The 15,655-nt window shown below is 38.2% G+C and overlaps 2 protein-coding genes across 5 annotated transcripts; both read left to right on the forward strand.

Moving 5' to 3' along the window:
- Nucleotides 1-1,366: 1,366 nt before the first annotated feature.
- LOC125885709 (TBC1 domain family member 24-like) lies at nt 1,367-8,622 on the forward strand. 3 transcript variants are annotated; one of them, XM_049571428.1, is made up of 11 exons: nt 1,367-1,617; nt 1,823-1,986; nt 2,086-2,347; nt 2,511-2,627; nt 3,820-4,236; nt 4,358-4,597; nt 5,185-5,340; nt 5,891-5,954; nt 7,050-7,148; nt 7,274-7,589; nt 7,676-8,622. In XM_049571428.1, exons 1-11 carry the CDS (start codon nt 1,412-1,414, stop codon nt 7,849-7,851), a joined length of 2,217 nt encoding a protein of 738 aa, XP_049427385.1. In that variant the 5' UTR covers nt 1,367-1,411; the 3' UTR covers nt 7,852-8,622. The 3 variants fall into 3 exon arrangements, with proteins under 3 accessions (XP_049427385.1, XP_049427387.1, XP_049427388.1); XM_049571430.1 differs by having other exon boundaries at nt 2,514-2,627; XM_049571431.1 differs by lacking the exon at nt 7,676-8,622 and having other exon boundaries at nt 7,285-7,548.
- A 1,530-nt stretch (nt 8,623-10,152) lies between these two features.
- On the forward strand, nt 10,153-15,593 carry LOC125886421 (zinc finger protein 501-like). Of its 2 annotated transcripts, none has more exons than XM_049572622.1 (3): nt 10,153-10,291; nt 11,908-11,965; nt 12,342-15,593. In XM_049572622.1, the coding sequence occupies exons 2-3, from the start codon at nt 11,917-11,919 to the stop codon at nt 13,460-13,462; spliced, it is 1,170 nt and encodes a 389-aa protein (XP_049428579.1). In that variant the 5' UTR covers nt 10,153-10,291; nt 11,908-11,916; the 3' UTR covers nt 13,463-15,593. The 2 variants fall into 2 exon arrangements, with proteins under 2 accessions (XP_049428579.1, XP_049428580.1); XM_049572623.1 differs by having other exon boundaries at nt 10,169-10,223.
- The last annotated feature ends 62 nt before the right edge of the window (nt 15,594-15,655 follow it).

Raw genomic sequence — 15,655 nt, forward strand, 5'->3', positions numbered from 1 at the left:
TAACGTCATGAAGCTAGTGAGTTTGTTTTTCAACTCCATTACATGTGGAGCCCGCATATGAGATAAGTACTCGTAGAGGGTTTTATGTGTCATAACCAAACAGTAGTCGTGTTTGGATCAAAACATATATCTGTTGTGTAGAATAATAACCTTTGGAAGACTTCTTGGAATTGGCTCATTGGCATTTGGATGTTGCGCATGAAGCTCTTTCAGAGAAAGAAACATGATAACCCTTCTATATCTGATGACCTTATTTTGAGAAATTGGTGCAAATACATCAAAGATACCTTGTTAAAAATTACAAATATTTGCTTGTCAAATGTCAAAATAAAATACAAAATACTGATATAAGTTAATGTAACTGATTGAAATACAAGTAATTTGTCATTTGAAAATAGAAAAATACATTCTACACAAACTGATATAATCACATTTAAGGCATTTAGTAGCCTCGATATGGGTTTGTCCTTAAGTCTCTACATACTGGTAATTTCCCACGTCATAGATTTGAAATGGCCTATCAGGTTATCTTAAAGGCGAAGAGAAAGAGGTACAAGCTCTTAAAGTATTTTCTTTTTAAAGTGTGTTGTAACAAATTAAATCCTATTTTTTTCTGATCAGCAAAATATAAATTCCGAAATACTAAAAAGTAATTCAATATGTTGCATGTTCTCCCCGTGTCAGCGTGGGTTCTCTCCGGGCACTCCGGCTTCCTCCCACAGTCCAAAGACATGCAGATTGGGGACTAGGTTAATTGATAACTCTAAATTGTCCATAGGTGTGAATGTGAGCGTGAATGGTTGTTTGTCTCTATGTGTCAGCCCTGCGATAGTCTGGCGACCTGTCCAGGGTGTACCCTGCCTCTCGCCCGATGTCAGCTGGGATAGGCTCCAGCCCCCCCGCGACCCTCAAGAGGATGAAGCGGTTAGAAGATGAATGAATGAATGAATGAATGAATTCAATATGTATTTGAAATACATTTAATTGAAATACTGCCTATCTCTGAGTGCAATAATGAAAAATCTATTACAGAGAGTGAGTGGATTGGGTTTATGTAACATAAATAACAGTTTCCATTAGAAGGGTTATTTGAAGGACACGTGGTTAAATTATGCGTTCAAAAATGTGTCTGTTTGTCATGTGATCTGGAAATTTTTATTCTTTGTATTTTGGTTGTAATTATGGTGGCACTGTAGGTGTTTGCCAGACTTCTGAGAAGGGAACACTTCATTGTGCTGGGAAAAAAAAATCATTGGAACTTGACTCACCACAAACAAACCATACCACTATGCCTGTCTCACATGACCTCAGCCCACAGGCCTTTATAAAGCCCTGATCCTCAGAACATGCGGCTTGTGACAGGACACATTACACCTTCCAGCTTGTATTTTGTGGAAGAATAAGATTTGAGATGATCGATGTTTCAAGAACGCCGGAGTTCTCCAACTGTGGAAACATGAATTCAATCTCGATGGTCACATCGTCTGACCAAGACCTGGAATCTATGGCAGGAAGCAGGGGCAGGCAAAGGTCTCACTCCTATTACAGTGCGGAGGACAGTAAGAATTATGGTGAGCAGACACAGACAGAGGAAACCTCTCTACGACCTCGCTCCAGGTATGTTTTTATATTCAGCTTGCATTATGTTACTGACTAGACAACATACAGCAACAAGCTTGTTTATTTCTAATTATGTGGATTTTTATTTTAATGTTGTGGCAAAATTGGATAACAGACAGATCATGCCCAAAAATAAAAAAGTCTAAAAACAGGCACAATTATTACTGAATATATAATTAATACACAATCAACTGCTCTCCAGGTCCTTTTACAGTTATGAGACATCAGAGCTTTACACTAACTACGATGTGGCAAACTTTGCAATGTGCTGTCCACCGAGGCAGAGAGATGGGGCTGGTGTTCGAGTCCCCTTAAAGAAGTCCAAGTCTAAACCAAACAAGCAATCACCAACAAGAGAGCTTAGTGGTACTGAAATAATGATTTTATAATGTATTCAATTCACCAAATATTTTTACTTTTTTGTGGAAAATGAAAATTAAATATATGTATGTCTACTTTGCTCAGGCAGTAAAGGCAGTCTCAAGTCAGTGGCGATGATGACTATCTCCGAGTCGGACAATTGGGAAATTTGCTCCAGCTCAGGGATGAAGTATGGCCAGTTTGTGGACTGGGAGAAGATTGACCCAGAAGCTGCAAAGAGATACCAGCAGATCTTGAAGAGTGATCATCAGCAGTTGAAAATTATGGGTCGAGAGGGATTCTGGGCCATGCCCCACACACTGAGGGCCAAAGCGTACTATCACATCATCCACAGCATCAATTCCAGGTTAGGACTCACATTTAAATTAAAAATATAAAATATATACATTCTGTCACAAAGGCAGTGTGTTTGTGGGAACTGATATGGCCTTTGCAAAATCAGTGTGCACATTTTAATTTAAATCCACTGAGCTTAATGTTGTGAATGTGGGTTGATGTTTTATCTGCAGTAGGTGCGTCACTCCAGACCGAGATGTCTACAATGAACTCTCCAAGACGCTCTTTGGAGAGCAGAAGATCAGCAACCATCCAGTCCCAGAGTACATGGAGGCAGGAGAAATACCCCGGTACTTTTATGGGAAAATTGGTTCATATTTCATCGACATATTGCAATGTACACACAGACACACACACACACACACACACACACACACACACACACACAAAAGATAAACATATTCCAGGGAAATTATGCTAATAGATCTACTGTATGAACTTTAAAGATCCAATATGTATGATTTAGGGAAATATTCTTAACTACGTTTTTATTGGTTTATAGTCGCCTGAAAATAAGAATTGTTTTGTTTCCGCTACCTCACAATGAGCCGTTTATATCTACATTAGGAGGTGGTCCTCTTACACGGAGTCCACCATGTTGTTTCTACAGTAGCCCAGAACAGACAAACCAAACACTGACTCTAGATAAGCCAAATTGCATTTTCGCATTTTTTGACACTGTAGTTCCCCTACACGCTTGTCACATGGTGGAGGTTTTAGTTCTACAACCTTACCACTAGATGCCACTAACCCTACACACTTGACCTTTAAACTGGCAAAAGAACAAACCTAAAAAGCATAAAGTGCCCTCATCATATTTAAGCATGTCAGATGATATCTATTTGTTTAATTTTTACTTTAGTGGCCATTTGTGTTTTTTAACTTTTGAAAATGGATTGCCTTCTACCCAGAAAGACAATGATGCAAGATGCAAATTTTGTCCAGAAGTGATAAAAGATAATTGAACATCATGAGATGAATGATCCCATGAAAAAAATACCACAGCTGTGCTTTCAAGGTCTGTTAGGATTCAGTGGCAACTAGTGGCAAGATTGCAACATTGCAACCAACTGAAAGCTCTCCCGTGTGCATGTGGGAAAGCTACAATGGCCAACACAAAAATGCTAAAACTTAAAATGTGAATGGCCCTATGTAGAGCCAGTGTTTGGTTTGTCTGTTCTGGGCTACTGTAGAAACAACATGGTGAACACCATGGAAGAGGACCTGCTCCGTATGTTGATGTAAACAGCTCATTCTAAGGTAACGAAAACACAATGATTCTTGTTTTCGAGTGATTCTAAACCAATAAATGCCTAGTTATAAATATTATGTTCAATATTATATTCTATCAATATATCCCCCTTATCCTACACACTGGACCTTTAAGTGTTGAATTGTAATGTATACGTGTATACCTTCACATAGAAGTCTCACCAAATGAGCTTTAAAAAGCATGTTATTGATTGTTCTTCTCTTATCCAGATACTGTCTCAACAAAGCAGGCCTGAACTCTGTGAAAAAGATCCTCCTTTGCCTCGGCCAATCTATCCCAGACATGAACTTCTGCCCCATCCTGCCCGAATTGGTCTCCCTCCTCCTCCACTTCAGCGAGGACGAAGCTGAGTGTTTCCACAGTGTGTCACGACTTATCTGCTACACTGACCCCAACAAACGTTACATCGACCAGACCTTCCTCACGTACCGTGCTTCTTGCATGACCTTCGGAGACCTCGCTAACAGGTGCTGCAGAGGCATCCGTAAGCTGATCGCCAGCTCTCACCAGAACCTCTTTGAGTTTTACTCTGACTGGACCATGTGGATATTCGCTGACCTCCCGTTCACATACGCCATCAGAGTGCTGGATGTCTACTTATTGGAGGGCTACAAGGTCCTCTACAGGTTCGTTTTTGCTGCATCTTAACATGTCAACAAAATCCTGTAATCTGAATATTTGTCATGATATAACCCATGACTTCTGAAACAATGCAGTAAAAGTATTTCACAATTATTATTTGCGCAGGGTGGCATTGGCTTTGCTTAGCCTCTACAAAATCTCTGTTTCATCTCGAGTGGCGGACGTGGAGGACTTCAGAACAGATATGAAAAGGTTCGTTCAGAACATAGCTCGCCACATCACGGCTGAGAAGCTTCTGGAAAAGGCCTTCATGATTCCGATGGCCACACGGAGAGAGCTCAACCTCCTGTTCAATGCCAATAAGGACTCCCTCATGCAAAAGGGTGTCAGCACACATCAGAAGAGGTGGGTTAATGCCGAAAATTGATATAAATTGGACAGTGAGAGGCAAATAAGAAATACGGAGATTGAAGATTGAGATTGAATAAGCTTCAAATACAGTTTAAAAAGAAACTAGATGTTTTAATTCATAAAGTTAGTGAATGAACTGCCTTAAAATTTTAAGTTCACTGAATTTGAGAAGACAAGTTCGGGTAATTTTGTAATGATTTAAATAAATAAACTTTTCTAGTCCAGTAAATTTGATCCCAAATTACCCTTACTTATTACCCTTACTTAAATAATTTAGTTTACATAACTAAACAAAATTACAATCAGGTTTATTTTACTAGAAAAGTTGATTTGTTTTGAATCATTACAAAATGATCTCAACATGTATTCTCAAATTCAGACAACTTAAAAATTTAAGGCAGCTCAGACAATACATTTTTAAAGTTAAAACAACCAGTTTCTTTTTACAGTGTTATAATTCATTATGTTTTGTAAAGGATGTTTCATGAGATCTATGAGTAAAGTGCTGGGAAAAAAACTGCTTACATTTAACTTTTTTTCAATTTCATATTCTCACCATAGCTATTTTTATGTTCCTAAAGGCAGTCGGTTGAGACGGTGGACTTTAACAACTTCACCTCCAGTGTTGTGACAGGGACTGAGATGAGAGTCGTCTGGGCCTGGATACCTGAGCGATTTGCCCTTTTCAGCCCCATCAGGCTTTTTAGTACAGCTGAACAAGGAAGAGGCCTGGCTTTGTGAGTTACCTTTGTTTAATACTTTAACATCACTGAGAAACCATCTGTGAGACAAAGAACTAATGAGTTGGTGTTCCACAGACATGAATTATGACTAGGAGTGTTTCTTTCATATATCAAAAGCGTTTATATCTTTCAGTTCTGTCTCTTTATACCTGAGTTGTTAAATGAGGTCAGGTCGTCATGGATCAATAACTGCTGAATACCGTGTGCCAGCAGTGAAAAACAGATTCTCAGGTCCTGTTACATAACAGAGAGAGGCAGCGTGTTTTCACTATCAACATGTTTGCTATGACAGTGAAAGTCAAGTGCAAGTCCTAACTTTTATTGTTTAACTCATGGTTCAAAAAAGCAGTGCTCCACAGGAAAAGTGGCCACTTGTAAAACATAAAGTAGGATGCTGTGGAAAGTTATGTTAATTGTTAAAGTTGTGATCCATTTGATTGTCCATTGTCCATTTCATTCTTATTATGATTCAAAATGCATATATAGCAATTTATTGGATATTAAAAACAACTCATGCTCTTGTTTTTTTTTCTCTCCCATATAGATTCTATACACACGTGGAGGGACACGAACCAGCAGTCTTGATTATCAAAACTGTGGATGAAGAGGTAACATCAGATAACACAGATTATATTTGGATACACAGGATAATTTTGCTGCATGTGCTTTTCTAATTTATTCACCTATAGAAATAAAATGAGTAGAAAGGACATTTTGCTGTGGCCATTAGACATGTGCAAAAGAAAATGGCGATTGTTGTTAGTTGTTATGATGACAACACACATCAGTGAGGCCGTGAACACCATTTTGTGGCCTATTCTTACCCTTATTTTTCTTAGTAAACAGAAAAAATATGATCAGTCAAGTTCATCAATCAAGTTTCTCTCTTCACCAAACTAAGACTAGCGTTAGCTTAACTGCCTTGTTAACTCAGCATAAAACACACAAACCATCTTAGTTAAACTTGTTAGTCTAGTAGTTGGTGCACTGTTTCAACAATCACCAGCTTCACCAGCAAATTTGAGAGACTTTTATTTATTTATTTATTTTTTTACTGTATGTCCCTTTTTAACAAGCTAGAAAAGTGTCAAAACCACACAGTACTTGGTTGCAACGTAATATTTTAACACAAAAAAATACAGCAGCTTTTCTTTCACAAATGTGGGAGTGAAATTGAGTTAAAATGTACAAAAAAGTGAAATTTATCTTGCCTGGCCAGGCAGCTCTCTGGGTGCTCAACACCCCTAAACCTCTGGTCCTAGAATCGCCCCTGGTAAAAAATAAATAAAAAATAAAAAAATACATCATGTTTCAATAAACATAAAATTAATGGCAATAAAAGAAACAGAAAAATAGCAGTTTTGGTAATATTTTAAAAGCAGGGAATTGCTTGTTTCAGAATGTAAGGGTACTACCCCACTGCTTGTTTGGTCGTTGCTGATAAACCTCAGTTCAGACTTGCTGCAAGTTGGTTAGTTAGCCAGCTACAATGGTTGCACTGACAATCATACACATAAAAATGGCCACCGCCTAACCATCCTGCTACGTTGATTGGGATTGGAAATTCCATTCTACAACCATTTTATTTCTATTTATTCAACCTTCAATTTGAACCTGTCGTACTGTAATACCAATAATGACTACAGTTTGTTTGTGGAATACACTTGGTGTGATATTGAATATTTGTGTTTCTCATTTCTCAGGTCTTTGGTGCCTTCCTGTCCACAGATGTAATAGAAAGACAAAAGTATGACTCTGAGGGACTTACATTCTTTGGAACTGGGGAATGTTTTGTTTTTACGGTAAGACACTTTACCACTTGTTTCCACTTGAATTCGTCATATGTGTTTGCTGCAACATGTATCGAGTCAGTAGATTTTGATCTTTATTATCTTAAGTCAAACGAGAAATTTTCACACTCTTTCAGCTTCGTCCCAGCATGGAGCGCTACCAGCAGGCTATGGTCAACATAATGACCAAGAGAGCCTCCCCTCGGCAGGTGCAAGACAGCAATGGCGTCTCATCTCCAGTATCCAATGGTGGCATCTCCCCAATCACAACCACCACCACCACTGACACCAAAATTCTGACTTGTCCTGCTGGAACCCCCCAAGACCCCAGCTACCTGACGATCCCCTTCACTGCCCCGTCAGCAGAACCCATGACTGCCAAACAGCCGAAAAGACCCAAGGAACATGAAGCATCCATGTTCATAGCAGGCAGTGACAGTCAGCTCATAATCGGTATGCCAGTTAGGTGTTTAGAAAAATGTCTCAAAGTCAAGAGTTAACAGTGTGTATGCAGTGCTAATGTATGTGTCCTCTCTTAGGTGGTGATGGAGGCCACGCACTCTGCCTACAGGAAGACCTAGAAAGGGGATACTCAGAGCCTTGTGACACATTCAAGAGCATCCCACTCTGCAAGGGACATTTCAAGATCCAGGCCCTCGAAGTGTGGGGCATCCAGAACTCTATTTCCCTTTCTCACAGTCTTCCCTCTCAGTAAAATAACGGGAGAGCAGCCTTGTAACTTTGCATCTTTTGGTAAACACTGGACCAGTTTGTCATGATGCTGTGTCTTTAGACTTGATATTTATGTACATTATTATGTAATTTATTTTGTGAAATGCACATATATGCACATACTGTGAAGCAACTGAGTGATATTTTACTTGACTTGTTATCTACATGTCAAGTCAAGTTTATTTGTGTAGCCTGATATCACATGCTTTGTCTTACTGGACTTTACAAGCCCACATAAAGAATGGTTCCTATTTTAGTGAAGCTGTCTAAAAACACAAGGGAAATCTCAACAGGTTGATACACACCAGCTACAAGAGCAAGCATGTAGTGCAACACAATATGCAGTAATAAATCCATGATTCATCATCATTAATATACAAGTAAATAACTGAATAATTCTGGTTTTTGCTGTGTAGACAATCTGTTGGGAAATTGTACCTTCAAGATGTATACCTGCTTCTATGTATTTTTTCTTATTATTTTGCAGTTTATTTGCATTTGATACACAAACTGCATGCACTTTTTAATGTTATGATCAGCTGATCTTTTTTTCTCACTGTCTAATAACTTATTCAGATATATGACCTGTTGTGAACATAATAATTTTTACTGTGTATGTAACGGCAAAAGCAAATGAGCTTCATACTGAAAACATATTTTTACTTTCTGTACACTGCTTCGCTTTTCTTACTTCCTGAGTTTAAAGCTTGACTTTGTTAACAGGTGTATTACTAATAAAGTGTCTAGGCCTGTGCTTGTGTGTAGGCATGTTTGCTTGTTTGCCATGAAAATGACTTGATTATTATCCTGTATTTTGTACAGTAGGTGCCATTGCACATACTAGAAAACTAACCAAATTAGACCTTACATTATAAATACAGTTGGGAAGGTTACTCTAGATTACAGATTACAAGTTACCCTGTTAAAAATGTAATAAATTTTGTAACTATTTTAATTACTCAGTCAAAGTAAAGTTACTCACCTACATTTGATTATGTTTTGACTACTTCTCTAAAAAAGCAGAAAAATTTCCACAAATAGGCTGTACCAAAAGGCCGTATTCCTGCATTGCGAAAAGGTGCAAAGCAACAGAATAAATGTTACCAAAAATAATATTTTCGTATGAAATACCTTTGTAATCACTGCCATTTTGACTAGTAGCTATAATTTAATAACATATCTCAACAACATATTTTTATAATTACATTTATTTTGTAATTTAATTAGATTGAATAGGTTACATGTAACTAGCTATTCCCCAACATTGATTATACATTAGAGGTCCTGGTCTACCAAAAATAAATGATGCAGGTTTATCCTCCTGAGACCCTGTGTCCTCAAATAAGGACATCGCATTTTGGCTTTAATTGACCTTAAACGTCATTCTGCTTAACTTGGACCTGTTGTCCTCCTTTGTGGACACCTTTTTGTGCCATCTCGTGGTTGTAAGAGCACAATACACTAATCCAGGTAAAAACAAGATGGCAGCCATCTCTACAACCTCAGTCTGTAGCTGACAAGGTCCAAAACCTGATCACATTTTATGGTTGAAACGTATTTATTTATGATTGATAGTGTTTGTAGTTTCATATGACAAATAAATTTGACCAATTTCAGCAATGGGAACAATCTAAGACACTGCTAATTAGGAAATACTCAATTGAAGACATTGGGACTTTGTTTTCATCTTGTTTGAGGACATTGGGACTTTATTGTTATCTCATCTGAGGATACTGGGACCTAATTATCATTAGAAAAATATATATATTTTTTTTTACACTTACCGGGTTCTACTGATCCGAAATAGCTAGGAGAAATTAAACATTTATACGAAACAAAAGTTTCAGGAGGATCTTTTACCTTTGCTGCATTCATGTGCTGTTGGAACTATTGTACTGTATGTGGTAAATGGGACAACCCTTGTTTTTTGATTTGTTTGATTGTTTGCTGTTGCTTGTTTTGTTTCTTTCTTTCATGTGATAACAGACAATAGTGCGTAATAGTAATAGTAATAGTGGAATAACGAAAATATCAGTTGGTCTGGATTCAGTTGTAAATCAGTGTAGGATTTGGATGCATCTATTGTAACTCCACACATTTTTTCTTTTAAATAAAAAATATGCTGTATACAATGTGTGCGTTCTAATACATCGGCACAAAAAAGCTAGCCTACGTTAGGCATTACCAGTGATATAAAATAATAGGCTAATCCGTCATTCCCGAATTTACTTGGGGCATTTTAAGGTATCATACAAGGGGACGGGCTGGACATTTTTGGCTTCAACTCCACTATTCTAACGTAACAGCTTGTTTAGCAAGCTGCAGCCTGCAGCACTATCTACCCTTAAATGTGAAGTAGGTTGAATTTAAAACGTTGCGGACACAATATGTAACAGCCTACGGTTTTATGGAGTATTAAAGAGGTGGGACTCAATCTTATATGCCCTGCTGAATGTTAAGTTATATGCCTTTGTTATGCTAGCTAACGCGACAGCGACGTTAGCTTTAGCAAAGTGAGCTAACGTTACCTAGTTCTGTTAGTGTGCATGTGTGGCCCAGATAACTGTCATCTACCCTCATTATTAAAGCCTCTCAGGCAATAAATTAGCTCGCGTTGAACATACGACGGTCGAGGTTTCTATGTCATGACACTGGGTCATGCTAAACTCAGTACAAAAACATTCCAGCGTAGTTGCCCTGCCTATTTAAAATTACAGTTGTTGCATACACGAAGAACATAACGGGATTGTATGTATCAGCACTGGCTAACTTTATATTCTGTAAAGCTAGCTCAGGTATCGTCTCTTATATTTATCATCGTATTGCACTGTTTGGTCTCTCGTTTCCTTCAACCTCTACTGAAATAAGTAACACGTCGCAGAGGTATAGCTTGATTCCTCAGAAGTCAGCATTATAAATAGCCGAGCTAAAAAGCTGTTTGGTGAAGCATATAAAAAGTATCTGTCTCAGAAGGCACTGTTGCTGGAAAGATGCTCAACAATGGGCCTTTGTCATCACCCTGCTTCAGAGATGCTCGGTATATGGAAGGCCACCCAGTAATCAGATGAATACATCTTCATCTGTTCATACCTGGTTGAATTATCTGTCAACAAAAAAATATGTGAAACAGAAATCTTCCAGCCAGGACTGGCTGAGAGAAAAGCTGGATTGTTCTGCTTCATATGCTCCACTGTGGTGTCCTCATTATCCAACACACACCACATTTCTGGTTGTCAGCCTGCAGTAAGAATATGGTCTAATAATAAAGCTACATGTGCATAATGAAACTCACTACTTGACCCAAATTTCTGATCCTATCCACGCAAAACAAGCTGTAGTGTAACAACCAGACCTTATCGAAGTACTCTTAAACATCTTACTTCTCTTGCTTTCATCATATTGTCATGTGTTTTACACATCATTTTGCTTGGCTACTAAACTGATCAAAAAGGATTTTACTTTGATGAATTATATGTAATCCACTGTGCAAATTTCAATTTGTAATTTTTGTTGCCTTTCAATTTGTTTTACATCCTAGCTGGACTGATAAATCAATCAGGTTGATATATTGGCTGATATTAGCTTACTGCAAATATATTATATCGTTGTATATGTTAATAAGTCACAAGACGTTGCAGAACAGAAATGCAAAAATAGGTTTTTGGTCATTAAGAAAGTATCACTCTTCAATACAGTAGTTTGTCCACCAGAGAGCACTGACAGGTAGATTTTCTTTAATAGTAAAATGTCTTGCTCAGTAAGTATCTTGGTCGAAATAAAAAAAAAAATCTAAGGGATCAGTGCCACAATAGTTTTCTTATTTTACTTGTTTATGGTGGAAAAAAAATGGCTATTTGCCCCTATATCATCAGCAGATTTTTTAAAAAAAACTCAAATCAGTCTCATCCTCAAAAATCCAGGGTCAGTCAGACTATACTGTACAAATCTGGAAAGACCAACACTGAATCACTGTTCTCCATTACTGATGTAATTTTCCATTTCCTCTTTTTGTGTCTGTTTATTTGTTGTATGTAAGTAGGCTGCAGTCATGGGCCCAGACACTGCATCTGTCCCAAAAACAGAATCCTCAGAGGAAAGTAAGTATTGATGCTTTTTTGTATTTTCATATTTTTTTTGGTCAACATTCAATAACAAATTAGTCATCTCATGCTTGACTGATGCTCAGCACTAGATTGAAAGATGAAGAAAGTGTTATATTGCAGCAGATTTAATGTCCATTCAGTAAAGTAAAACAATTTTGCAACCCAAAACATTGATTATAGGTTTGTCTCACTGGACTCGCTAGTTGAATTCTTTGCTTCTAAAACCCATCACAGAAATCCCCAGATCTCAGTTTATTTGAATCATTACATTATATTAGTCATTGTTAAATGGTAATCATTGTATCCCACTGAGACTTTTTTGTTTTGTGAAGTATTCAAGGGACATTCTTTGATGTTATCATTCCCTCAGGTCCAGCTGAAGTTGTTGTGAAGGTAATCTCAGAATCAGATTCCAACGATGCTTCAACCTCCACTGAGCCTGAGAACTCCAAACAACCGGAGAGCAGCATTTCAGACAAGTGCTACTCCTGCTCTGTTTGTGGCAAGGCATTCGACAGACCGTCAAAGCTAGAGAGGCATAAACCTGTCCACACGAGGAAGCCTAAGATTGTTCATCAGTGTCAGCATTGTGATAAGAGCTTCACACAACAGGAGAAGCTGATCCGACATCAGAATTGCCACAACAGGACTAACAAGCACCCGTGTCCTGACTGTGGGAAAGTGTTTAACAGGCCTTCAAAGTTAGAGAGACACAAGCGCACCCACTCAAAGAAACCAAAGGTTCCTCATCAGTGTTCGTACTGCATGAAGACGTTCAGTAAACTTAATAAACTTGTCCGTCATAAGCGAATGCACACTGGGGAGAAACCTTTCACCTGCTCGGTCTGCGGAAAAGGATTCTCCGAGGCAGGTCACTGCAAAGCACATGAAAAGACTCACGAGGAGCAGCCAGAAAAACCTCACTGCTGCGCCGACTGCGGGATGTGCTTCTTCAAGGCCTCAGAGCTACGTCGGCATTTCCGCTCCCACACGGGAGAGAAACCTTTCAGATGCACCCTGTGTGAGAGCTGCTTCTCCCGCTCAGAAGGACTGAAAAGACACATGAGGAGCCACACAGGGGAAAGACCATACAAATGCATCATCTGTGCAAAAGGATTTTATTCTCGTCAGGATTTGAATATTCATGGATTGACCCACTCAGGAGAGAAACCACATCTTTGCCCTGTGTGTGGTAAAGGCTTCTCACAGCTGGGCAACATGAAAGAACACGAGCAAAATGTTCATATTAAGTCGGAGAAATATATTTGCAATGAGTGTGGGGCAACCTTCACACGGTACAAATCACTGACAAAACATCAGCGGACACACACGGGGGAAAGACCCTATCTGTGTCTCACCTGTGGTCGCAGGTTTTCGTGGAGCCATTCTCTAAGCAGACACAGGAGGACACACACACACAGACAGATGTCTATGGAGACATCCAAGGACATAGTGAGTTTTGAAGGACCCTCTGAGAAACCTAGCAGTTGAAAATAGACGTGAAATTCTAATAGAAGGACATTCCATCAAGATATCTTCCTGGAGCCACAGTCAAGCTAGAATTTACTAATTTGTAGTCATTTGTAGTGTATTGAGAACTAATTTTAATGCTTTGTGATGATTCACCTTGCTGTTTGCTTTTTTAATTTGTCCACAAAATATCTCTTAGGCATTCTTAGTACAGGGCTTCAGATTAGCTGTTTATTATCCCAATATTTTTTATTGATCCAAGCTTATCAAACTGTCTTGGTGGTTACAATTTATATTTTGTTGATTGGGTAAAGACAGATCATGTGACTTTTTAAGTACACTGCTGTATGTAGTGAAGCTCTCTTCCTTTATGACAGACTTGGACATGCCTTTAGAAAGTGCATAACAATATCTCATATCTTCGAACAAATCCTGTTTGTTATTAACCAAACTATCAGTCACAACCAAAGTAGAGTTGCCCTGCCAGAGCGCCTGAAACTCTTATATGACATGCAGCCAAACTGATACTGAATAAAGGATATTAACCAAGTCTCTGCAACTGTATGATAAAATGGTAACTGTATGTGACTAAATCGGTCCTATATTGAGAGACTTCTGCAGCTGGTAGCAGCAAAACAGGTAACATTGTAACCACACGACGCACGTGCACCAATTTAAATCCATGTAAAATGCTTGTCTCTACCACTGACACACCCAGACAATTATTATAAGTGTCTGACAGCTTAAGGAAAGGATTCCTACAGAGAAAGACCCTTTTGTTAAAGAGTAAAACCATTTTTGTTTAACCAGAAACAACCCATCATCAATTCCACCAGGCTCCATTTAATTTTACAGTAATTTTAGCTTGTACACAGCCAGCATATGTCATACATCTAACTGGGTGAATTAAGGGTTTATTTCGACCAAACCAGAGTTGGTGATTGTTAGAACAGTTGAAAGACAAAACAAGATGGGTTTTGTGAGCTTTATTTTGTTTTTGTTGACTCTGAATAAAGTGTGTTTCATTGTAATAAAATGACGGTTTATTTAAATGGAGTCTGGTGGATTTGGCCATAGTGGTTTTGGGGTTGTTTTTGGTAAAATAAAAAGGATCTTAAAGTCTGTCTTTGTATGAATACTTAACATAAATTGTCAAACACTTAAAATAACAATCTGAGCCTGTCAGTGGCAAAAAATAAGCACTTTTAATGGACATAAATTGAAGGTGCCAAATGCCCTGAGTGGTCCTATTGTAGCCTGTTTTGCCGCTGCCGTCTGCACTTGTCTCACTCAATACTGGACCAATTTCAAAAACTGTTCCTATTAGTTACTTGGACACAAAAATATGGGAAAACAGGGTCCCGTTTGAAAATACCAAACCCTACCCTTTAACGGAGGTATCAGACTGAAGTCTTGACTGATCTCAGTAAATACATGCTTTCCAGTCGCAATTAACTTGATCTGATATAATTTGCTACCTCACAGAAGGCACACAAACATTAGGGAGCACAAGATTTGTGCATTGTTCAGTCCATACCAGCTGCCGAGTGACTTCCTTTTTTTTTAATTCTGTTAGCTAGTTGCCCATTATGAGCGGTTAAATGCCAAAAATAGACAATTTTTGTACTCTTATATGAAACTATTATAATTTATCTCATTTTTATGAATAAACCTTCACAGAATGGTTAATGCTATGCTGGATCAGAGCAGAAAAGTGCTGTTACACTACTCGCTGTGCAGGTATCTTACCTCTAACTGATGGGAAACAGCTGCTGCAAGGTCACTGATGGCAGTGCAAGAGCTTTAAATCTCACATGTTGAGTGGTTTAACCAGTAGAACAGCAGTATTTTACCTCTGGTGTGAGCTGTGTACAATTAAAATGAATATAAAAATTTGTCCTTCACTGATTTTTTTTAAATTTCATTTTCATTTTATACTATTATGTATCACATATACATTGTGTGATGATGTAATCCATTGATTTTCCTTGTGATACTATGGTATGGTTGCTTAATAAACGGATACATTACATTGTGCTGTAGTTCACTGCATAGTAACAGTGGAATAGCCTCCATACAATTCAAAATATATATTCAAATAATGTGCTCAAATGTATTTTTAGTTGTGCTGATAAACATGTGAACTGAACCTTGAAGTCTCTCTGAAAAGCTGTTTTATTAAAACTACAGTCACCAATAAACTGTATCAAACAG

The sequence above is a fragment of the Epinephelus fuscoguttatus genome, linkage group LG3 (genome assembly GCF_011397635.1).
Source record: "Epinephelus fuscoguttatus linkage group LG3, E.fuscoguttatus.final_Chr_v1".
Classification (NCBI taxonomy): Eukaryota; Metazoa; Chordata; class Actinopteri; order Perciformes; family Serranidae; genus Epinephelus; species Epinephelus fuscoguttatus.